Source organism: Aphelocoma coerulescens, chromosome 4, assembly GCF_041296385.1.
Source record: "Aphelocoma coerulescens isolate FSJ_1873_10779 chromosome 4, UR_Acoe_1.0, whole genome shotgun sequence".
Taxonomy (NCBI): Eukaryota; Metazoa; Chordata; class Aves; order Passeriformes; family Corvidae; genus Aphelocoma; species Aphelocoma coerulescens.
In genome coordinates this window covers 62310667-62334949 of record NC_091017.1, presented here as the reverse complement: position 1 = coordinate 62334949, position 24283 = coordinate 62310667, and the positions used below count along the sequence as shown (strand labels likewise).

Genomic DNA, 24283 nt, shown 5'->3' with positions numbered 1-24283 from the left:
AAGAGCAATCACTGTTAATCACTAACATGCCAACATGATATACTTTCTGGAACTGAGGATGATACAGACAGGACACATTAAGTGACTCTCTTTCACTTGCATTGTACGCTTTTGATAAAAATATATGTTTAAAACATCCCTTTGCATGTCTTGCTTTCTTTACAGAATGCAGGAGAGCTAAGAACTCTGCAAGATTTACACTTCTTGTACAAGCTATTGAAGATATCTTCTTTGATTCCATAATGGAGCATCATTGTGTTTTTATCAACATTATACTTTGTTATGCAGTTTCATCTGAGTAGTAAATTCCATGGACAAAAAGTCGGCCCTTTTCACCCAAGAAGGGTGAAAGAAAAACTAAATCACAAGGTGATAAATGCAATTAAATTCATCTTCAGCTTCAGCTTAGCAGGAGACATAGCATCTGTACAATTTTAATACTTACAGCTCACACTATAGATTAACATTTAACACTGATGATTAAAAATTTACTATTATTAGTTTTTTAATATAATATTCCTTTAATATTTTCTATCTAATGTTAACTGCATGCAATATTCTACATATTTTTAATCACATGAAAGATAGTAAAATAAATAGAGAAAAAGTCCATTTTTTAAGAAAACAGAGTTTAGTACTACTTACTGACATGTTTTTGAGTCTTATTTTTTTGCTGTACTAACCATGCATGCCTCACAAATCAAAGCCAAGTCCAGCAGTACAGGGCAGCTGTACACACTGGAAAGGAGTCAGACTACACTGATGTACTGGAGTCCTCAGCTGGGATCCCTGCCGAGTAAAACATTGGACCTGCCACTACATCACACATTATCAGCAAAAAAATTCCCAGTTACTCCCAGTAAGGGGATCTAGGGGATATAAGAGGTCTAAAAAGTTTATAGATTTGTAGAACTAGTAAGCTGTTCACCAAATAAAAAAGCCATCTAGTGCAGTTGAAATCAATTACTTCTTTTGACAGCTCCTGTGTATACAAAAATTAAAATCTTTCACTTTACTGACCAAATTCTTCAGGATGCTTACATTATTGCATCCTTAGACAAACAACCCCAACAAAACTTTCAATTTGTCTTTGAACAAAGTCCTACTATACTAAGTTATAATTATTCTCTTCTGGATGCTTTCTATTTTGTCTGCATCTTTTGGTCATTAAATAGTTTAATGACTTTAGACCAATTGTTTCAGAGTGATTGTTTCCTCAACTGATCAGACATGCAGTATTTAGCTACTGAATCTCATGAGTTGCACTGCTAGTCACTCTTACACAGCTGAGATTGCAGTGGCATATCCTGTAAACAGATTGTAAATTTTAAAAGGAAGTGCTTACATTCTTGAAACCTCTATATAAGATCTGAAGTTCCTTCTTTGTGAATTTACTCTGTGCTTCCAGCAGTTCAAGAGCTTCAGGTCTATGTCGTACTGTGGCCATTTCCATTTCATCTTCTACAGTGTCTGCAGAATACAAGAGACAGAGAAGGAAAACTCAACAAGAAATACAGGAGGTAGAAATACTTAACACTTTCAGAAAGAAATAAAAGGAAGGAAGAAAAGAAAATTAAAAAGAAAAAGAAAAAAGAAAAGAAAAAAGAAAAGAAAGAAAAAGAAAGAGAGAGAAAGAGAGAAAGAGAGAAAGAAAGAGAAAGAGAGAAAGAAAGAGAGGAAGAGAAGAGAAGAGAAGAGAAGAGAAGAGAAGAGAAGAGAAGAGAAGAGAAGAGAAGAGAAGAGAAGAGAAGAGAAGAGAAGAGAAGAGAAGAGAAGAGAAGAGAAGAGAAGAGAAGAGAAGAGAAGAGAAGGAGAAAGAGAGGAAGAGAGAAAGCAACTGAGAAAGCAAAAGAAAGCAAGAAAGCAAGAAAGAGAAAGAAAGCAAGAAAGCAAGAAAGCAAGAAAGCAAGCAAGCAAGAAAGAAAACATTCTCTTAAAGACTTGGTTTTGCCGCTTTAATGACAAATGATGAGTCCATTTTGAGCTCATAGGAAAAGGGTGTCTATCATCTGCTTCTGGGTCTGCAAAGAATCGTGAACAGCAGAGATGATCCAGTAGCCTGCATATTATCTCATGAGTACTAATAGCAATAAACTGGACAGCCAACATCCTGCAAGAGCATGCATGATACATTCAGTATGACTTTTCTGTTTCTACAACTCCTTGACAAAAGGAAACAATCTAGTATTACCGCAGGCCTCGTTCCTACGGTATAGCACCGTGTCCCGCAGCCATAGGGAGGAGGAGGAGAAGATCCAGCAGGCAGGAGTTGTGCAGCAAGATTGATCTATTTAATTATTTTACAAACTCTTTTATAGACTTTTTTCTTCATAGCCTAATTGGACAAAGGGCCAGCCACCCCTTGGGGGTGATTGGCTAAAATCCTAAAACATCCATTGTCAAAATATTTTTCTACTATACCATAAACAAGACTTTTCAAGGTTGCAGGTGTCTGGGTTGTTTACATTCCCTGCTACCTCTTCTGTGAGAGAGAAAAGTCTCTCACGGACTTAGAAAATAACAAGAAAATCCTTGCTAGCAGCATTTTTGTATCTACAATCTAATATAATTTTAGTGACTCCAGAAAACTGAACATTTTCCTTCAGTTAGTTAATGGATTTGAATTCACCGTATCAGACTGGGATTTTTATTGTGAAGTTGTCCTTTGGAAGGCATATGAAATTGATATTGAGCACTCAGGAGCAGATCTTACTTTGAGTATCGTGTAACTGACATTTTGGGGCAAACATTATTGAGGGTGAGCAGCCTAAGTGAGGAACATGATAGTTTTAGTGACCTCTTCTTTAAGTGAGTAAGAATGCGGATGTGCACATTCAAGGTTTACAGTTGTGTGTAGCCCTAAAACAGTGAGAATTAGCAATGCATTTTTTCCTAGGTACAGTTTTAAATGTGAAAGTTCAATAAAACAGGTGAAGGAACTTACAATATGTATTCATATATAGGGTGCCAGTCACTTCTGACCAAAAATTACGGATATGTGTATCCATTTCTAAGTACTACCAGCATAAAACATAACTTACGTAGTAGTCCACACTAATTTAATGAAATCACTGCCTTATTCCGATTTAAGAAATATACCAACTATAGAAATATAACCATACAACATGCCTAATTGTCACTTCTACAATGCTGAAGATACATATTTTATTGCATTAGAATCTGTGACTCTTTTTTCTTAGAATAAACTTTTATTTGGTTCAATATTCATAAGAGCAGAGTGTTAGAATACTCAAAGTAATATTATGCCTACAGTTTCACATATTTTTTCTTCTGCTACATTGCAGTAATAATAGCTTTCAGCTGCTTGGGAGAAATTTGGCAAGAGAAGATACAGTTCTGCTAAACAAAAAATGAGCAACCTTAAAAGAGATATTTAATAATATATAAACATTTTGAAAAATATTCACAAAATTTAGGGCTTTGTCCTTTCTCCTGTAAAAGATATGTTGCTGTTAGCACTCATCTCAGGAAGATGATCTCAGTGTGATCCAGATGATTTTTCTTTGTTAACTGCAAGTCAACACCAGGTACTTAGATTAAATTGGCAAAAAAAATCAACCTGAGACTAAATATTGTTGAAAGCTCACTTGTATTTTATATTCAAATTGTTACATGGGATTTAAATGGGCTTTAGTTTAGACAGAAAAGGACTTAACTTGAAATGAGTTCTCTAAGCACCCATTTGTAAAACATCTGGCTACCTAGAGAGACATCTACAAGCTTTTCTGGAAGCTAAATGAATACACGTAATAAATGTGAGGCTAGAGATAAAGGTCAGACAATGGGATGCTGAGCACAATATTTGGTATATCCTTAGAAGTATACATTTTTATTGTGTTCAGATGATTCATTGAGAATGTAGAAGACTGCAATGGGCTGATGATGTTAATGAAAAGGTTCAGTACCACATTCTTCACACTCAACTTCTCTAGTCTCTTACAGATATAAATAATAAAAATATAAGAATATAAGAATGTAACAACTGTGATGATTAAAATGCTATACCATTCATTTTTTAAATTTTTTTCTTCACACTTCTAGCTACCAGGCTGGAAAAAAAATCTATAAAATATGCAATCTATAAAATGTGCAAAAATGTATCTATTTCAAAACACTAATAATTTCTATGGCATTAGTTATTTCAGTTCTTTGGTTTCTTCAGCCTAGAAAAGTTAGGAGTACTTTTTTTTCATAGAAATGAAATTTCATGTCAACTGAAAACCAGAAACAAGTTCACAATCCCTCATTAATATACTAAACAAAATATCCTTACTGATTTCACTAATAAGTGGGTTTCTTATACCTAATAGTAAAGACAGTTTTTAATGTAAATGTCACAGGAGATATGCTGTGAACCTTTCATTATTCATTAAAGAACTAAATGGTAAAAACATTGCAAAAAGCAAGTGACTCTGTAAACAGTGGCAGCTGGAGAAACATGCCCAAAGTTAGGGCTCAGTTCGTATCTTTAAAAATTGTGCACATGCATTTCCCTGCACAAACTCCAAATTATAGCCTCCCTAACCATTTAATAACTATTTAGCATGCTTTTCTTTTTCAAAACCATTCTTGAGTGTAGTCCTATCCTAGTGTGCTAGTACATGCACGTATCTAGGGAATTATGGTTTTAAATTTAGAGTTACTAGACTAGAGCACACAAATAAGAAAAGTGTTCTTTTACATGCTTTTCTCAATAGGAATGCTGAAATATGTTCAATACAAAAGCTAAAACAAGATTTTACATGTTTAGATAACCTTTGTCAGCACATATTGATAGAAGTGCAGAAGTGCAAATTCAGCCTATGTATATTTCAGTAAGTTACTTGTTTTAAAAATATTTCCCTGATAATTTCTAAGGAATTCACATCATGTGATTGTTATTGCAAGTAGTGCTGTTTTTATTCCTAGGACACTATAATGTTTCTTCTTTCATGCTATCAGAAATAAAATGGCACATGATGTCAAAATGGAATAATAACAATGTGTATCTACAATGGTAGTCTTATTTAACATTTTAGCTTAATATAACATTCTTACTTAACATAGCACTTCATTATTGAGGAGATTACAGAGTAAATTATTGAGTGCACCTTTTTTACCACTTGGTTTTCAAATAGGAAATATTTAATACTAGTTTTAGTTCAACCTCACTTCTGGTTTAGAGAATACTTCCAGCAAGAAAACATAAGTTTGACATGATCAAGGTTTCTGAGACTGACGTTACCTGTGCAGACAAAGAGCTTATATAGAAATGTGCAAGGAATAAGGATGTGTCACTCTCCCACCAACTTCAAACAAACAGATCAAACTTCTATTAATTCTGTTCTATTTCCTTTATCTATTCCATGCCCCTGGGAGTGTTAAGTTTGAATGGGACTTTGAGCAACCTGGTCTAGCGCAGGAGGACTGGACTAGATGATTTTAAAGGTCTCTCTTCCAACTCAAGCAAACCTGTGATTCTCTGATTCCTTTTATTGTCTAGGGCTATATTGATCAGGTCATGCAGCTGAAAGCAACCTCTCCAGAAGGAATTATTATCAAGTGCCACAACAGTAACTGAAGTTTTTAAGGTACTCTATTTTCAATTAAAATAAATCAGCTGAAGATACCATGAAAAAAATAAATCAGTGTACATCCAGAAATTTAGCCCTTTTCATCTTAGAGATCTCAAATGCTTAAAAAGGAAAGCAAGTACCAGAGTTTTCACTGCAGAGGAGCATATGAAAGACAGTGAAGGGGGATAGCAAAAAGAAAGCCTAGATCTATATCCATGAAGTCTGGACATTTAGTAGGGGCTTGCATTTCTAGCCAAGTTGCCTTTGGTTGTCCTGGATTCACTATACATGGGAAACTGCTCTTGAAGGCTTTTTTTACCTGAGATTGATTGATATGCTTTATCAGAAGAGTATAGAGGAAGCACATGGACCGTTCAGCTTCTGGTTTTAGGTGCTCATATTAGTCCCTTGAATTAAATCAAATTAATCTAGATTGAACTGGGTCCAGAGATATTTTAAAATCTGCTATAGGAGCCTATTTATATAGGAAGATATTACAGTGTTATTACTATAATTAATCTCTATCTAGGTATAGATATGTATCTATGTATTGATCTCTCACTCACTCCCTCTATCCCTCTGTATTTATCTGTTACCTACCCTGGAGACATTTTATTTCCTTACAGCATATCAAGACATTCAGTATAATTCAGTGTGCTTTTCCTGTATATCCACATTCACATACTTTCTTTTCAATCTCATTATTATTATTATTTTTCTCTCAGACACCAAATTTAAGTCCTGTTCCCTAAATAGTTTGAAGTTATATGTTCAAAACCTGCAGGGCCAATCCTTTCCTCCCAGACCAGTTATGCTGGTACTCCCTGTGTATTGGATAGGAAGCACACATAGATGTGCATAAAAATGCAAAAAAAGTTACCACTTTTCAAATACATGGAGAGCAAGTATCAAATTTAACCAAGGAATCACTTCTCAACTAACTTTCAGATCCTAAGTGCCAACCCAGCAGCTCCTGTATGGCAGACCGTGGTGCTGGTATCTTGCCATCCTACTTTGCATAGACAAATCTGTTCATCACTAGCTTTTAAACCTTGATAGACCTTATGATTACTTCAGCAGATATCTTGCCTCTCAAATGAGTAGTTAATGAAAGCATAACTTTTAATGCATGCAAACCTAAAAAAAAAAAAAAAAAATCAAATGAAAAAAAAGAAAAATAAAACTTGCTTTGAGTAACAGGAGATGTCGTTTTGGCAGCCGAGCAGGGCAAGAGCTTCATAAGTCGCTCTTTAATGCTGCGTTTGGTACTGTTCTGAGCGTAGATGAAACCTAAAAAATATATTATCAGGACTGTTAACATAGGCTTGAGAACAATTTCTGTACATGCTGCAGAGTTCATCGTTATAGCCGAATCCTCATGGGAAAAGGCCAAACAGATGGCAGCCATTATGAATCACAAAGGACAAACAGAATTTTTGAACAGGACAACAAAATTGTTTCGTCTTTGTATCTTTCCAGCATCTTTCCAATAAAAGGGATTTGTTTGTCTGTGTGCATCTCTTTTAATATTCTTATAACTCATTTAAATTTTTATAACCCACCTTAAATCATCTAACAGAGAAGTATCAGATTATTTATTTGAAGCAACAGAAGGTAAAAGATTCGTAAAAATTTTAATGTTAAAATATTTTAAAGACTTTTAAGTCTATTTAATTTTAAAGTTTAAAATGGAAAACAAAACCAAACCCAAATGAAATCTCAAAGATATCTTTTGTTGTCCTTTCTGGCAGACTTCTAGTTTCATGGCTGAGCTTTCCCATACAATGAATTCGGCAACTGTGATAACCAATGTGGTACTTTTGCCTTTTCTGAGTATTAAAATATCAACCATGGTGTGTAGCCAGTCTCCCTGTAATATTTGGCATTCTACACATATAAAATATAAATATTATTTATATTCTCATTTTAAAAACTAATTTGGCTGAATAGCTAATGTTCCTGTGCCATAAAGCAGGTGAACAGCACCACCCTTATTTACCGTGATGGAAATTGTTGGACTATCTTCCTCTGAGGTCTAACCAACCATTTTATACAAAATGGGTGATATAAGCAAGCATCGCCTGGGTGGATATTTGCTGCAAATGGCAGACTTAACACCTTTAAAAGAGCTTAGTAACTGATTTATGTTCCTGAGAAAGGCAGAGCTTGGCCGGGACATTATGCAACTCCTGCACTTTTCATCTCGACGGCGTGCACAGAAACACAAACACTATGCTGGCTCTTGCCACAACAGCAAGAGTGCAAAACAGGGCAAGAGATGAAAGACACAACTGACAGGTCCTGTGGTAAGGGCACAGGCACCAGGATAATCTTTGGTTATCCTCTCTACTGCACTTGTGCTGAATCCTGGTGTTAGAGACATGACATAGGACTGTTTCCAAGCCATCTCAGGTACATGCTTGTATTTGGGAACAGCAAGCAAGAAGCTTTAAGGATATTAAACTTTGTAAATAAAAGGAAAAAAATATCAGTTTGTATAGGAGAAAACATTGAAAGAAATTGAAAAGGAATGAGAAAAAACAGGGACAACTCAGCCACAGCCTGAAAAAATCAACCAACTTGCAGCAGACAAATTCTGCCTCTGAGAGAGAAGCAGGTCTGGTGAATAGACAAAACAATCCAGTTTCAGCACAAGGTCAGATGGACCTAAATGACTACCTCAGGAAATGTCTAAACCTTTTAATACAAATAATAAGAATGAATATACTTTTAGCCCGTAGTACCTAACCATAAGCTCAACTCGGAAACATAGGGCAGATAAATGCATAAAATACAATGCAATCTGGGATCTGATGGGATCTCAAATTTCCTATTTTCAGTTGAGTACAAAACCTGAGCCTTTAAATGGGTTGCTTGTTGTCTCAGCTGGCAGTCTCTGCAGTATCACACTAAGCCTGAAGTGTACCTATCTGAGCACGAAATAAATGTTCTTATCTTAAAGATTTTTTTCTTTATTAGGAATTCTTCTAGCATAGACATGATGCAGAAATATCTACTGCTATTTTATTCATTAAAGAGTAAAGATTTGCAAAAGTTTACTATCCTTTAGTAAGTATCGTAATACTATGTATTACTTACATAATTACATAGGTCCACACCTATGTAACTACTGAAGATATATACAATGCTTTAAAAAACCTAAAGGGATGTATAATTTCTAAACGGTTTGAAGCTAAAAACCTTCAGTAAACAGACAATTTTGCTACTTTTAGGCTCACACAAAAGCTCATGGAATTCAATGCAAACCATATGGGCTTTGCAGTCGTATGATAAAGGTCAAAACCAAAATAATGTATATGGGAGAAAGTAATATCAGAGGTGTAACTAACCAAGGAGAACAGTATAGCTTCTGTACTCACTTCTGGGAGCTAATTGAAGATTCTGACACTATGGTCAGGGCAGCGGTGAAGGGATTGGTTTATCTTCTCACAGTATGAGAAAGCAGCATGGATGATTTTCATTCCCAGTGGCTGCAGTTAATTTATTCTGCAGCTATTGCAGTCTGCTGTTATGATCTCCTGATCAGTACTGCAACTTTCAATGTGATTTTTCATGAGCTAAAAAAATACATAATACAGAGAAAAGATGTTGCACACTGGACCTATGCGGTGTCAAAACACTAAAGGTGATAATGAAGATGAAATATTGCAATGATTTCTGTGAATTTTGTACCAATTTTCCCAGTTTGAAACAGATTAAGGAAAAAGCTGTGACCATTAAGAAGCTAATTAATCTAATAGATTAAAACTATTTACACAGTAGGAAATTCTTACTACCAGTCTTTAAAGTGCCTCGTCAGGAAAAGAAGAGCTATGAAGCATCAACACACTGATAACGATGGACTGATGCTATTTCCTTCAAACTTCTATAATGGAATAATAGTAATTATTAGCCTGAAAATAGATATTCAGGAGAAGCTAAATTTCCCAGACTCATTTTGTGTTTTTTCAGTATTATGTTGCCTAGAACTGTCATAGCTCCTATCCCTAACCCAGTAAGGCACAAACTCCTCTGGGCTAGGTGTGAAGGTTCTTCAAATTAAGGTTAGTTCACTGGTGCTGCTTGCTCTTGGATTTAATAATCTGTTTCCCTGCAATGAAAATTAAACTGTGAGACACATTTTTCCCCAGAATTCACTGTGGGAGTGTCCTAGAACTCATCTCCATATGACACCCGTGGAATTGTGGGCAATTGTCCCAAGAGGGGCTTACATTTCACAAACAGTTCTCTAACTGGAACATGAATTATTCTCATATCTTGGTACCCCTGTACTGCTATCTGTGCACAGGCATGTGGGAGTGCCCAGCTAGTGCTATTTAGCATGATTTATATCTGTAATTGCAACTGTTAAATTCACCAATGGCTTAAACCTCTGGTGTAGAGATATTTAAACTAGAGAACTGTAACTTATTAATCAAGGTTTAATATCGAGAGTACAGCATGGGCATATGGCCAGTGCAATTTTTTTCTGAAGTGCTACTTTTAAAAATTCTACTTGACCAAAAGCATCCAGGTCATTGTTATGTGTGTGATTTAGTCACTTCTTTATCACAGGGTTGACACTGCTGTTTATGAAAAAATACAAAAATATATAAATTTTTATAAGCTAAAAGTTCTAAGTGATTTATAAATGACTGTATACTTCTAATCCTATACATCTACACCCAGACTATCTTAACTCAATGTATTTACTTTTTTCAGACATATGATCCCAGCTTTAGAAAGACAGTATATACTACATATTGCCCTATTGTTACAGAGACAGGCCAGACTACCCCAGGAAAGACAATCTAGAAAAGAGTTTTCAGAGGCAAAATATCTTCCTTTTCCATGTGTGATTGGTGTCTTTGAAAATTCTTTGTAGTCAGCATGAAAGCAAGGGCAGGTAGGCCACATTTTGCAGGTGTGGCAGATAAATCAGACAGTCTGTCTTAAATGCCCACTAAGTGCACAAGATAGACCTTGTTATTGCTGCCCTTGCCCCCAAAGTCTTGTTCACCTTTCCTGCTTTCATCAAATGCTCTCCCTTCAAAGAAGTACCCACCTGCCTCATTGCTGTCTTTTTGTAATGGGATTTAGGTGATTAATATGCACAGAAGGCACAGTAATCTGAGTCCCTAAAAGCTTTTGGGGCGGGTAATTATCCTATTTAGGAGGATGCTTCTAGTTCAAAAACTAGAAACAATTCTTCCAACAATTTCCTCCCTCACTGTTGGTGAAGGAGAACAGTCACATGTCAACTACCTCTTTTTTTCCCCCTCTCTTTTTTCTCTTCATGTATTTTTATTTCTGTTTACTTTTTTTCCTTCTTAAAGTCTCCCTCCTATATTTGGCAAAGCCAGCAGATTAGCTCTTACTTCTTAACTCTGTTTTTTAGTCAGCAGTATTTACAATCCACTGGCCACCTCCAATGCCTTGACAGTACAGCTAAGCTCCCAGCAGTGCTGGAATTTGGATTTTGTTCACCAACAGAATTTTATGTCTTCCCATAAAAATGGGGAAAATGTCTATGTTATATTAGTTCTGGATGTGATATTTTTGGAAGCGGTTTAGCAGAAGATCTGAAATCTAGGCTGGAGAGATCATTTTTCTAAATATAAAATTTTGAGACAAAGATGAGAAAGACTCTGAAAACTGAAAGGGAAATGCATTAAGTGGTTTCTTGACATGATGATTTATACTCAATTTCAGGTGTATTATGGAATTTCTCTCAGGGCCTTAAGGGTGGCAGCCCCACTAAACTGTTAATGGTTCATCACAGATGGAAAGGCAAGGGAGACAAAATGAAGTGCAGATTTCATATTCACAGTTCAGGACTTGTGGAAGAGAGACAAATCAGAGTACATGTGCTTTCTGTGTAGTAAGCTTGGGAATAGAATGAAATTATGTACAACATAAATATGTATAAGTCTCAGCCTCAGTTCTTTGGAAGCACCTGCCAAGGAACTGTGTGAGTTGTCAGTAGGCTACTTGGCAGATCATCAGCATTTTTTGTCAAGCCAGGAAAACATTCTTGACAATGTCATTTGTCCATATACATGCATTTTATTGATTCTTTCTTTACTGACCCTCGCTTCCTGTTTTTCATTGCAATATATACCTATCAACTTCACTGATTACTAAAACCCAATAAATCACATCAGATCACTCACGAAGGTATTGAGTTAAAAAATCGGATGGCAACATTTTAGGGAATACCTTGAAATTCTAATTTAAAAGTCAGATTGTTCTTCACTTTAAATTCCCTTGTACATACTGTTATAAATCAGTCTCCCAAGGGCAATGCAGATTAGGAACTTATAGTTACACTTCTCTATCAATAAATTAGAGATCAGAGCCAATCAGGAAGTCCAGAGGCAACAGGATTTGATTGAAAATGAAGGGCAAAGAACCAGCGATCTTGTCAAAACCAGTAACTACAGTTTGGTGTTTGTTGGATTGTCAAAAGAAAAAAGATGAAAGAAGAGAGGATTAAGTAGTACCACTGGAGAGAAGAAATAGAGTAGATAAGTGTCAAAGTATAAAAATGATAAAGCAGAGAAATGGCCATAATTTTCTCCTTATAGTCTTCATTAGATTTCCCAAATACAGCTTTATCATTCAGACCCTGCCTTTCCATGATACACATGCAGATTTTTAATCTGAAAAACTGCTTATGTTATGAGCAGTTTCTATGCAAATATTCAATGCAAACATTATCTAAAACTATTATAAACATCTCCAGGAGCATAAATGCTGAAAATTGCAGAGAGTTTCTTCAGTGCAATACTTGAAAGTGTACTAGTATGTCAAGATGACTTAATTCATTTAATAGCACTCAACACACGTGCACACATATTCTGTAAGTGTGTGTAAAGCTAAGCTGGTCCCCTATGGCAGGAAACACATTTTTACAAGATCACTTATTTTCTTTAGAGAAATCTTACTTGAAGTGGACCATGTGAGCATATGAAAAAATGCACAATGAATCAGGTTTACTGCTACACTGAACTATGCAGCTTCCTTCCTTTTCCTCTCCCCACTTTTGTTGTTTATTAGAAGTTTTTAGCGATCTGTAATGCATACAAATGTTCACAGAACAACTTACATCAGCAGAAAGGGATCTTGTGGGGATTTAGAAAGCAGACAAATTAGGAAGAGGTTTTTAAGACAGATGAGAGATCAGCTCAAAGGAAAATGATATTCAAAGAAGAGTGTAGTAGATGGTGCAGAAAAACAATAATAATAAAAGAAAAAAGATAAAAAATCTGTCCTATACAATAATTTTAAGTAAGGCTTTTCTACTATACTGAGCAATAAAAGAATTGTATTCTATTCTTAACAAAATTTCTAATTTAGCATTGCTCAACCGGATTCTGGAATAAAAAAAAAATGCTGAACCACAGCTAACAACTTTTGTATGTAACATTTTCTAACAGACTTAAAACCAAATGTGTAAGTAGTAATCAAAAAAGATAACTATTTTTAAAGTTATTTTTCCTTGGGTTTGAATTCAAACATGTTTGTACAGCTTTAATGGAATTTAACGGCTTCTTTCAAAGAAATAAACAGCAAATATAAGTTGTGGGGCAAAGGAAATGTGGCTCAAGAATGCTTTACTTCAGGAAGGACACTGAATTTAGGAAAAGTCTCTCTGGCCACCTCTATTCACAAGCAGTTTGGTGCCACAGAAATAGCAAGTGATGCTGAGAAAGTGGAGATCTGGCAGATGGCTTATGGATACAAAGAGTGAAGAAGGTGGAAATTTGAGTAACAGTGAATGGGCCCTAGCACTGGGCAGACACTTCTGGACACCTCAGTGGTGGTGTCCCTGGTCAGTGAAGAGCCTGGAGGGCTGGCACCAGTGACAGGGCAGTGTGGGCAGTGAAAGGCCCTCCAAGCACTTAGCGTGTCACAAACAGCAGCACAAACCCATAAAGAAAATCTGTTGAAGTGATTGAATTTCTACTAATTACTCAATTGAGTTCATCTGGTTTAGTGGAGATTCCCTGAGTTTTGCAGTGAAGTAAAACTAATTGATGCTTCAACTGAAACGAAGGATCAGATCTAACCCGGAGGCTAAAGACCAATGGTGCACAGTGCCTATGCTGTGAAATATGAAAGCAAAGAGGGAAAAATACTGTTGTAAGAAGATTAGAGAAAGCAACTGAAAACAAAAAAATTAGTCTATCAAAAGACAGTGACAGAAATCAAATGGGTGATATGAGATGAGCTGTAATGAAAAAGAAGAGGTCAGCAGAAAAAGGAGAGAGAGAAAAAAAAGCAAAAAAATGTTTAAGAATAGTTAATAATTTGAAAGAAAAAGTAAACACATTTGAATAAAAAAGAAAGAGACCTTTCAAATATTTATTACCACCAAATTTATCTTCTTATCTAAACTGTGTCTATGCCATATGTGAACGTGTACAATGCTGGACTCAGATGCTTACATTTGCCAAAGGGACAGCAGCAGGAGTCAGACCAGGGACATAGGTGCCTCTGACCTGGGGTGTCACCCGCTGGCTGGAGCCAGTGAGGTCTCTGTGCCACCCACTGGAGTGGGTGGGAGTCCCAGCCACTGTGCTGGGTGCATGTCCTGAAAGACACCAGGCTCCAGTGTGAGTGAGAGGCTCAGTGCCAGCGGCTGCAGCGGGACCCCAGGCCACAGCCCGTGTGTCTGGTACCAGCTGCAGGGGTCTGTGTCTCCTCCAAATCACGTGTGTGGAGCATGTTATAACATCCCTTAACAAGTACACCAGAATCTTGTGGAGAGAAGTCTTTTCATCCTCATTAGGAAAGTTAAAGAGAGAGATACTTTTAATGAATAATTTGAGGAGTATACCTTCATAGTGTTCACACTATTATCTTATTAATCTGAGTGGAAATAATTAACCTGCAGTGCTCTAGGCAGTCACTGTAATGCGCTTTTTAAATGCTTTATAGGATTTTAAAGAGAACTGCCACAAAATGGTGAAATTAAACCAGTACATGTTTTTTCAATTCTGCTGAACTAGTCAGTGAGTCAGCTGTGACCTAGGTCAGTCAGGAATAGGTCATTTCCAAGCCTGCTGTCAAAGTCAACATCAAATTTTCCACAGAATTCTGTAGGGTTTGTCTGGAGCTTAAATTTTATATTCCATACTTAAATTGTTAACATTTTTCTGCAATTTTTTGTGTTTTGGGTAAAGCTCATTTTGATTTGGCCTGATAGTGACATTACACTAACTTTGCACAAAAGACACCACAACTTTCTGACATACTAAGAGTTTCCAGTTGCTATGCTGACACTCTTGAGGTAAAGTGCTCCACTTTCCACTGATAATCTATATGCTGCTTCCATAAAAATTATCTTTTTGACTAAGACAGAAGAGGGGCAGAACAAAGTAATGAACATGTTACTTTTCCTTTTCACAAAAAAATTGAAAGAAACCAAAAATTGTGCCATTCATTAAATGCTTCATTAAAAATACTATAAAGAAGAAATACAAGAAATTAGTATCGGTCCTTCCTCTTCATTAACTAGCCTTAAAACAAAGTGTAACATTATGTTTACGTTTACATTTCCTTTGTACAGAGCTATTACAAATTATTTAATGTAGTTGGATGCAGTACACCCCACTAACAAAAAGGTAAGTGCTGTGTTTTATTTCAAAATTGTTCTGATTTCTTTAACAATGGTGCAGCTACTACAACCGTGTGTACAGTTCCATCTTGAAAACCACTTCTAGGCACACAAAAGATGACAGTCTTAGCTGGTTAGAGCGTGGTGCTAATAACACCAAGGTTGTGGTGAATCTGTAATTAAAAATACCTGGCATGTGAGCATGATGGATTTTAGCAAGTAAGACAGATTTGCTATCAGACCGGCTAGAGGTAACAAATATTTTTTTGTCAATCTGATCCCATAAGAACCATTGTGTAATTTGCTACAAAATGCAGAACTTCTACTCAGTCTTCTCATACATCTTGACTACAGTTGCATTTGGAGAGTATAATTAATGTCAGATAGGCTGAAGTATTAATGATCTGGATAGGAGTGATCATATAATTTTTTCACAAGAGTTCTAAAAGTATTAATTAGAGAAATCTTTTTGAAGTAACAAAATCTCCTAAGTGGTGAATATAAGAACTTACAATTCCATGAGCAGTTTAAGGCGTAATAAAAATCAGGAGTCATGTATTTGCTAATATGTTATATAAATATGATGTGCTTGCATCACTTTTAAATAATGTTTAAATAAGTAAAAAAAAAAAAATCATAATTTCTTTCCCTTAGTAAAAATAAGTCTGTGATTCAATGGCATACTCCACTGAATCCCTGGCTGAGAGTCCCTAACTATTCCTCTCTTCCTTTATACTGTTTCCCATGACAGCATCTGACTGCTTAAGAACAGCCCTTTCCTTTGCAAAACTGGTTTTATTTCCTAACATCTCTGAAACTATTTCTTTCTGAATGCCTGGGGTAGTGACGGATTTGTGTGTGATTGAGAACAAATGTTTAACCTGGGCACGTGTGAGCCTACCTTGCTGCCAAGTTCACATAATGCTGACACATGATTTTGTTTTCTACATCACAGAGCAGGAGAGAAGGTGCAGTGTTATTGAAAGAAGACAAAAGATGTTTTCCCGTTAATCCTTGCAAAAGAAAGAAGTTGAGGTAGTCCACGATACTTTCTGAGATTAGAAATTGCATTTATTGTCCTCTTTATTCAAGAATGTTTTCAAAGGCATCTATTCTATTTCAGCTGAAGGATACCACGTATAGCAAAACCACGAAATTATTAACTAGCAGGAGCCTGAAAAATGTTAGATGATTATACACTGTCATAAAAATGAGATTTATCTATCTCATGCAATAAATATACAAAAAAAATTTCCAAAAATTTATTTATGTTAGTCTTTCTATGAATTACAATGTTTTCAAGGCTGGTTAATTCACAGAGCATTATGAGGACAGTTGGAGAAAAGGCCTTTTGATTTTGCCAGCCAAAAATCCTAATAAAACTAGTTTCTTGAACAAGGAGGTATGAAATCTGGCTTATAGGAACTTTGAAACCTTTGCAAAACATATTAGGAAAAAAGTTCAACTGAAATTTTCCATCCTAATGCTTTGCTAACCATTGCAAAGGACCTAAGTAAGGACTAACACTGAAACATAAAAGAAATACCACTTACGGAACAAGAGATTAAACTTTTAGGTTTTGGACAGTTTTAATGATGCTCTTCTCTACGAACCAACAATCACACTCACAGGCACAAACACAAACACTGACTGCAGTATGCTAATGCTGACAGCAAGTCTGCCCTGTGGCAATTCAGGTCACAAGATAAAAGAAAAAAAGTGCTGCAAATAATGGGGTTTGATTACTTCCTCCTGATTTTTTTGAAACATGCAGTTTTCTGTGGTTGAAATGTTTTTAAGTTGCTAGTGCTCAATTTCTTCTCTTTTGCCTGCAGCTTCAATTTCTCCATATAAACTTCATATTTCAGTTCTCATTTGTTGTGCATTAATTACATTCCTAGTTCTAGTATCTCCTGCACTCTGTTCAGAATCTGCTACTAAGATAAAATTCCTGCCTTGACATAACCATATCATTCTGACATGGAGTTACTGCTTGCTGCTCTGTAACATGGATAGACATCTCTTCTAAACATCTCTCTCCATATTGTTCCTCCAGCAGTAATACTCCTTTCTCATCTTGTGGAAACTCTCCACACTTTAGATATATCTAATTCATTTAGACTAGTTACTTTAATATAAGATTGACATCTTCCTTTGTTCTCTTAGTGATCTCAGCTTTTCATCACCCAGTTCTCTGGGTGAACTAAGACTCTGAGACTTTCTATTCATATCTCTGCATGCACAAGGAAGTGAAAACTGGTCCATGTTCTTCTTTTTGCCATCCCTTTAAACTCTTCTATTTCTGCACTGAGCTACAACTAGATCAAATTTTCACAGAGAAAAGTGAAGATCTGTGAATGGCATAAATAAGGGCATTTAAGGCATGCATTGCTTTGTATTTTAGTTGTATTTTATTTCTGCTTTTATCAGGGACTCCTATATGCTGGTCACTTAGGTCCCACTGTGTGTGGGAGGACAAGGACATTAATTAATAGTTACTACTGTAAATGCAGGCTGACTCTGATCCTTAGGCAATAATCTCATACAGGATGATTATAAATGACAATATTTTTCAAAAGCTTAAAAAAATTACTAAAAAGAACAAAAGAAAGACTTGTGGCAGCTACTCAACAGGAAGAAGTGCTTGATTATAACTTCATGTGAAGAGCCTTTGCAGTGCTCTGTTATCAGCTGCATGAAGCAAATTCTTACATTGAGACTGACAGAACTTCCAACTGTTCAGGAAGAACAAGTGCTGGGACCACAGTTCTCATGGCCCTGCTGTAAGTCAGTTACTTCCAAGCAAGTTGTATTTTGATGATCCTTGAGGGTCCCTTCCAACTCAGGATATTTTATGATTCAGCTTGTTGAAGAGGATGCTGTATCTCATTTTTCTCCTGCTTACCTGGTGTCAATCAGAAAGAAAAACATCTGACTTTTGAACTTGAGAGATCCTGGTATAAATCAGCTATGACTTATTTGCTATACATAAAATCCCTATGTCTTTTTCATTCCCTATTACTAAATGATATCTAATTAGTTTTCAAAATTTTCAGCTAAACCAGTGTGAAGTACCCATGTATGATAACAAGTGTCAACTTGTGGTAAAAGGAGCAACCAAAGGAACATCAATTTATGAGTCAATAAATATGGGAGAAAGAGTAAGTAGGAAGACCACTGAGTGCTGTAATTCTACCATACAGGAAACAAGGAGAAGCAAACTTCCAGGAGAGAAACCTCCTGCCCCAAAGGTCCTATCACTAATAAAAAAAAATGTATTTGCAAAGTCCCTTTAGAGCAAGGGTTATTGATTTGGGAGTTCTGCCAGGGCAAATCTGTTCAGTTCAGAGAGACTCCCCAGGGATCCTGACAAACCACACTCTTGCCATACTAGAATAAATTGCCCTACTGGATACTGGCTTTTGTCAGGCCTAAAAGCACACAAATCCACTTACTATCTTTTTCACAGAAGGCTATGATAGTTGGTTGGGTATTTTTTAGTTTTCTTTTCCAGACCACTTCCAATCTTGACTGCAATTAAATAAAATATCTTGGACTATTTTTATTGTTGTAGTTTAGCAATTGTCCTCAAGTTGCTCTCTTGTCTTCTGATAGCCCATCCACACATGGATCTTGGCCATGTTGGGAATCTAGAAACTGTTGTCAGGAATAAACTGAAATTCCTTTTTAGTTTCTCAAGACTTCAAATAATTTCTTTCCCAGTGGAACACAAAGAAGTTGTGTTTTAAAGAAATAATTTCAGATTATTTCTTCAGGGTGCTTACAGCATATCATTTCAGACTAATTGCCACAGTTAACTCCTTAAAGTGTGAGATATAGAGACTTATTGGTAAGTCCCAGACAAAGTAAATGAGGCAAACACAATAAAGTAGAGAAACAACAAAATTCGTTGTGGATTTTTACATATGCATGCACAAAGCCATACAGCACAGCTGTCTAATGTCAGCTGCTAGCAACAGAAGCCTTACTGTCTGAAATTATATCCACAAAGTTTAATGGTATTTGTTGCTCAATTTAAAATCAGGTGAGCAGATAGAGATATAACCACATTCATATATGGATAAATATATGGAGTTATATAAATTGTCAGAAAAAAAACTTGTCATACTGAGAAAAATCTGGGGTGACCACATATATTTTTTAATTTTTAAGTAATACACTAATTAAGACATGACCAAATAAATATTGTAAGTAGATATGAAAATCTGTAGCATATTCTTAAAAAGGAAAAGATGGAAAGAATCATTTTACAGCCCTTGGCATATAATTCTCCAATTATGTTTGAATAAAGCTCTCAATTTTTCTGGTCCAAGGTAATTTCAGCAGATGTACTCCATTTCTTATTATGTCCCTTAGATTTTTATGTAGTAAAAAATATGTTACTTCTGAGAAGGTTACCCAATGCCTAACATCGAGGTGGTGAAAACCTATGGACGAAAGATATGAGTAGCAGTAAGATGTTCAATTTTCAGTCCTTTCTTCTTACAGGATTTAACTTCAAGGAATATCTGAATATAGAAAATAGTTCGTTGTAGTGAATGGTTCATTCTGTTTTACACAGAATATGGTGGGATTTTAACTCAATGGAAAAAATCCTTAATTCTGTTGAACAGAATCCACATTCAAAAAGATTAATACATGATTATAAGCCATTTGCTTTGGTGTTCTGTACTAACTGACAGTCATCAAACAGTGGTTAGTTAGAGTGCAGAATACATGAATTCCTGTGTGAAAGTTCTGTAACTGGAAAAGCACATAAGCACTTAACAGTCCAAATACAAATCAGTAATAGAGAGGGTCTCAAGGCTTCCCACTTTGTGACCCAGTGGAGAAGTTGATAAAACAACAAATATTGTTGATCTATTTAAATGAAGTAACATAGATAAGAAGTGGTTTGATGAAGAAATGAGCTAAAATAGAAAACAATAATTTGGCAAGCCAGAGCACAGGAAACGAGCTGAGAATAGAGTAGATGGCTTGTAAAAATTTACAGAGACAGCTTTGGAAGAGAAACACTAGAACTAGTATCAATTGTTAAAGACTGGGAAGCAGAACTAAAACAATAACAGTGGAAAAGAATTTGTATAGAAAGTACCTTTCTATTTCTAGTCTTGACTGTGTATTGACAAAATTGTATGTTTCTGAATTTTTAATACAGACCACTACCAATACTTACAGTAAGACCAATAATTCTCACTTTATCTAATAGGAATTAAGAATAATTAAAGTAATTTGGTTAAAGAAGGAGTAGGAAGGACCTAATACCTTCTCAAAAGCCCATGTAAATCCAATTAATCTAATTTTATTTACAGACACTAAGAATTTAAAAGAGAAATCCATAATTAATCAGAATTCCTTCCCACCAATTAAGAATAATATCGAGATAGACAGCAAATTCCCAATTATGGCATTTTTGCAGAAGTTTCTGTCTGTCTCTTTTTGTAACAGGCTTCAAGAGAACAGCTTCTTTAGGCTGGAATTATCTACTTTTAAAGAAAAGTACCCTCCTAATTATTTCTTTTGAAAATTAAAAAAATACATTAGGTATAAAAAAAAAATTATCACATGGACAAAACCATAAGCTGTTATTTTCTAAAGAATGCCTAATTCAACAGTTTTCAAAGTTCTGCTAGGACATAAAGAACAAAATCTTGCTGTTTGTGTATAGAATTAGGACAGTGGGGACACAAAAAACCCCAGATTTATTTAAAAAGGAACAGTAATCATTTCAGATATTATTTCTGATAAGAGTATTTAATGATCATTTTTGTGACTTACATGCACATTTTCTCATTAAGAAATCAAATCTCTCTACTGGCTTTGGTGTCCTCAGAAATACAAAAAAAACCCAAAACAACAAAACAATAAAAAACAGTAATAAAAACTACAGAGTAAACATACTGAAGGAGAAAAATATTATTTTCAACAAAACAAGCCAGACTTTCTATATGTAAGTAGGAGTTTTAAATTGATGTTGTTACACTAAACATAGGCTGTTACACCAGGAATGTTTGCATGAAAACCTGATCCTCTGAGTAGGACAGAAATCTCTCAGAAAATGCCTGTTTTGGTGACCTGTGTCACAAGAATATTTACTAGCCAGCTCAGAAAAGTAGAGCAGCACCTCATTCTTCTTTTTTTCTTTCAGATCTCTTAGGCATGTGGAAAAGACATTTGAGGGAATTGTCACTCTGGACAGTCAAACCGATTTGAGTGGCTGCACTGCACTAGACAATGACACTAAGGCTTGTAGCATTCTGCCTGCAATTACCTGCAAAGAAAATCTGTGCCCTGAAACTTCAGGAAATTACTGAGGTTCAGGAAAAGGGACATCAGGAAGATTTTTTTTTAAGATCCCTTCTCCTAATAAAAGCACTTGGACTGACAGAATAAAAGGTACCTAATAAACCATCAGCAATCTGCTTGGTGACTGTTTGGAATAAGTGCTTAATGATGGTCATACTAGTGCTAGCTAATTAAGCTTTTAAAAAAAATCTGTTGGTGTTTGGTATTGCTTGTCTTTTAGCAATTTAAGAATTCTTTTTCGAAACATCGTTTCTATTTATAATTAACCATTTGTAGACTAACTTTAGACTCTTTAATACTGTTTTGCAATCTATAGAACTTCTATTATAGCTAACTAAATAAAAAAATCAATTACAAAAATAAAGAGGGAACAGGACAAAGAGCATTGAGAAAGCAACCTGATGACCCATTGTTCAGTATCTCAGAATCAATAAGCAATTTAGTACAGCACTTTGTTACAGTATAGCTTAATGTGCTTTTGAGATGAAACCTGGGTATTTTTCGGGGTGCAATATACTGTAAATTAGCATCTACCAGTTTTTTCTCTCCTTGAGTAGCCAGTGACACAACCATTATGACAGTTAATTCAGAAATAAAACCTCATTACCCAACACACATATATGCTTAGACATGTGAACAAAATACTATTGAAACTGTTTATACTAGTGTGGTCTATTTTTGAGACTGAGCTAATAGATGTGAGAGGACAATAACCACCCCAGAGTGAAAAATGTCTGTGTGAAAGCAGTGGATAATAATCTCTCCTGCTGGCAAAGCTGTAGCTGGAAGTGATTAAGCCTTTAGGGTGCTGCTGATACCAGGGTTGTTACAGGTTCTTTTGTCAGAGAGGACCACTATCTAATAAACTTAAAATAAATATGTGGCAATTTCTTTACTAAAAGGGTTGTCAAATATTAAAACAGGCTGCCCAGGGAAGTGGTGGAGTCACTGTCCCTGGAGGGATTTAGTATAAACATGGCTCTTAGGAACACAATTTAGTGCTGGACTTGGCAGTGCTGGTTGGATTCCATGTTCTTGGAGGAGTTCTATGATTTTATTAGCAGATAGAAAATACTTGCACTGAAATAAACAAGTGTTTATATTTATACACAGAAAATTCATTTCTAATTGCTCCTCAGTTCTGAGTCAACCATTTTTTGAAAGCACACTGTTCAAAAGAATTTCTGGCTTTTAATTACGGTTGTGGGGCAGGTATATCAAAGAAAAAAAAGCTTATTTTTAAATGAAACCTTTTTTTGCTGGTGTAAGCATTGCTTATGTCTAAGTTGCAATGCTATTTTTCTATGTGTGATTTTAATATATATATATATTTTTAAAATATTTTAAAAATATTCACCTGGCGAATTAATCAACACAGACTGTCAAAGGTTTATTTATTGTAGTTGCTAAACATTCCTTATACAAATCTGTGTAACTAAAATATCTCATTTGGCATTTGCTATTTTCATCTCATCCCCTCAGACAATGATGCTACTAAACAAGATGTTGCATCACTTGCATCAAAACCATTCCTAAACTGTCTCTAGGATATAATACCCACGAAGGGAATTCATAATGATAGCAAAAAATATGTTATTTTATTCCCTCAAATCACTAGTTCATAGCTTCTAGACTGTGAGCTTTTTCAGAATTGCAAAACTTTATCATTTCACTTATATGCTGCAGGGCTCATTACAGCTGAATAAATGAAATTCTTAGAAATGTTTAATTAAAATTGTCTTCACTGCACAGCGTGTGTCTGAAAGGGCTCCACTGCATGCTTTAAGAGGTGGTTCCAACTGACAATACTGTATTTCAAAATAATGCCAGTAATTATTTCAAAATAATAAGGTGAGAGAAAATTATGTACAAGCTTAGCTTAGAGATGGAGATTCCACCTCTTGGATGGCACATTTGAGACTTGTTACAAAGCCCAAGACTAACACAGTCTTCTAAAATATTGTTAGGGTTTGTTGAAAGCTCTATAGTGTGAAGTCTGCAGCAATGCTCTGACCTTAATGGAAAACCATGCAAGAATAAAGGAAAACCTGCAAGTAGCACACATGGCTCCTTCCCTTATGATGTTGTCTCAAAAAAAAAAGCAGTAATTTCAGGAGCATAAAGCCAGCAGCTGCAACAGCAGGAGAGTCAATGAAAGGCTAAATGAATGAATGCATGAATGAATGAATGAAAGAATTTGGCAGCTGCTTCCACAATTAAAAAGACACATGAAAGTATCACTCTTTAGCTAAAGTTACTCTATAGCATTATGGTCCTTCGGAAAACATTTGCACTCTCCACAAACATAGCCCAAGGTTCTTTACCAGGTCGTTGTGAGTGTACTCAATCAAAAGAGCTAGACCATCCTAGGACACTTCAGGGTAAATCTGTTGGAAAAGTTTTGACAGAAGTGCACACAGGAAAGATAGAAAGTAAAGGAGCAGCAGTGGTGTGACTTTATGAAAATAGTTTGAATGAAAAAAAAATCAGTTCTGAATCAAACCTTGTGAGGATAATCATAGTTTTGTAATCAGAATTACTTAACTGAAGAATGTTTCGGCCAATTTAATGGAACGATCAATCAATTGATGTTTAAAAAAGTCAGAGAAGATGTGTGTATATATGCTAAAAGCCATACTAAATTATTACCCACACTTCTCATGATAAACTCAGTGAAAATGAAGTTGAAGATGTGGAGAATGAGATCCTACTTTCATCTTGAAGAAGTAAAAAAATGCTTGAATTTTATAAATTCAGT

The 24283-nt window shown here is 35.5% G+C and overlaps 1 protein-coding gene across 14 annotated transcripts in view; it reads right to left on the bottom strand.

The window, feature by feature from the left end:
* The window catches only part of KCNIP4 (potassium voltage-gated channel interacting protein 4), a 399406-nt gene that overhangs the window by 42908 nt on the left and 332215 nt on the right, over positions 1–24283 (bottom strand). For 13 of the 14 annotated variants that reach the window (XM_069014342.1, XM_069014346.1, XM_069014339.1 and 10 more), the window contains one exon: positions 1346–1470. In XM_069014342.1, coding sequence (XP_068870443.1) covers positions 1346–1470 — 125 coding nt within the window. Of the gene's footprint in view, positions 1–1345; positions 1471–2191; positions 2242–24283 lie in introns of those variants that run through there. The other variant, XM_069014349.1, reaches the window with a different exon arrangement.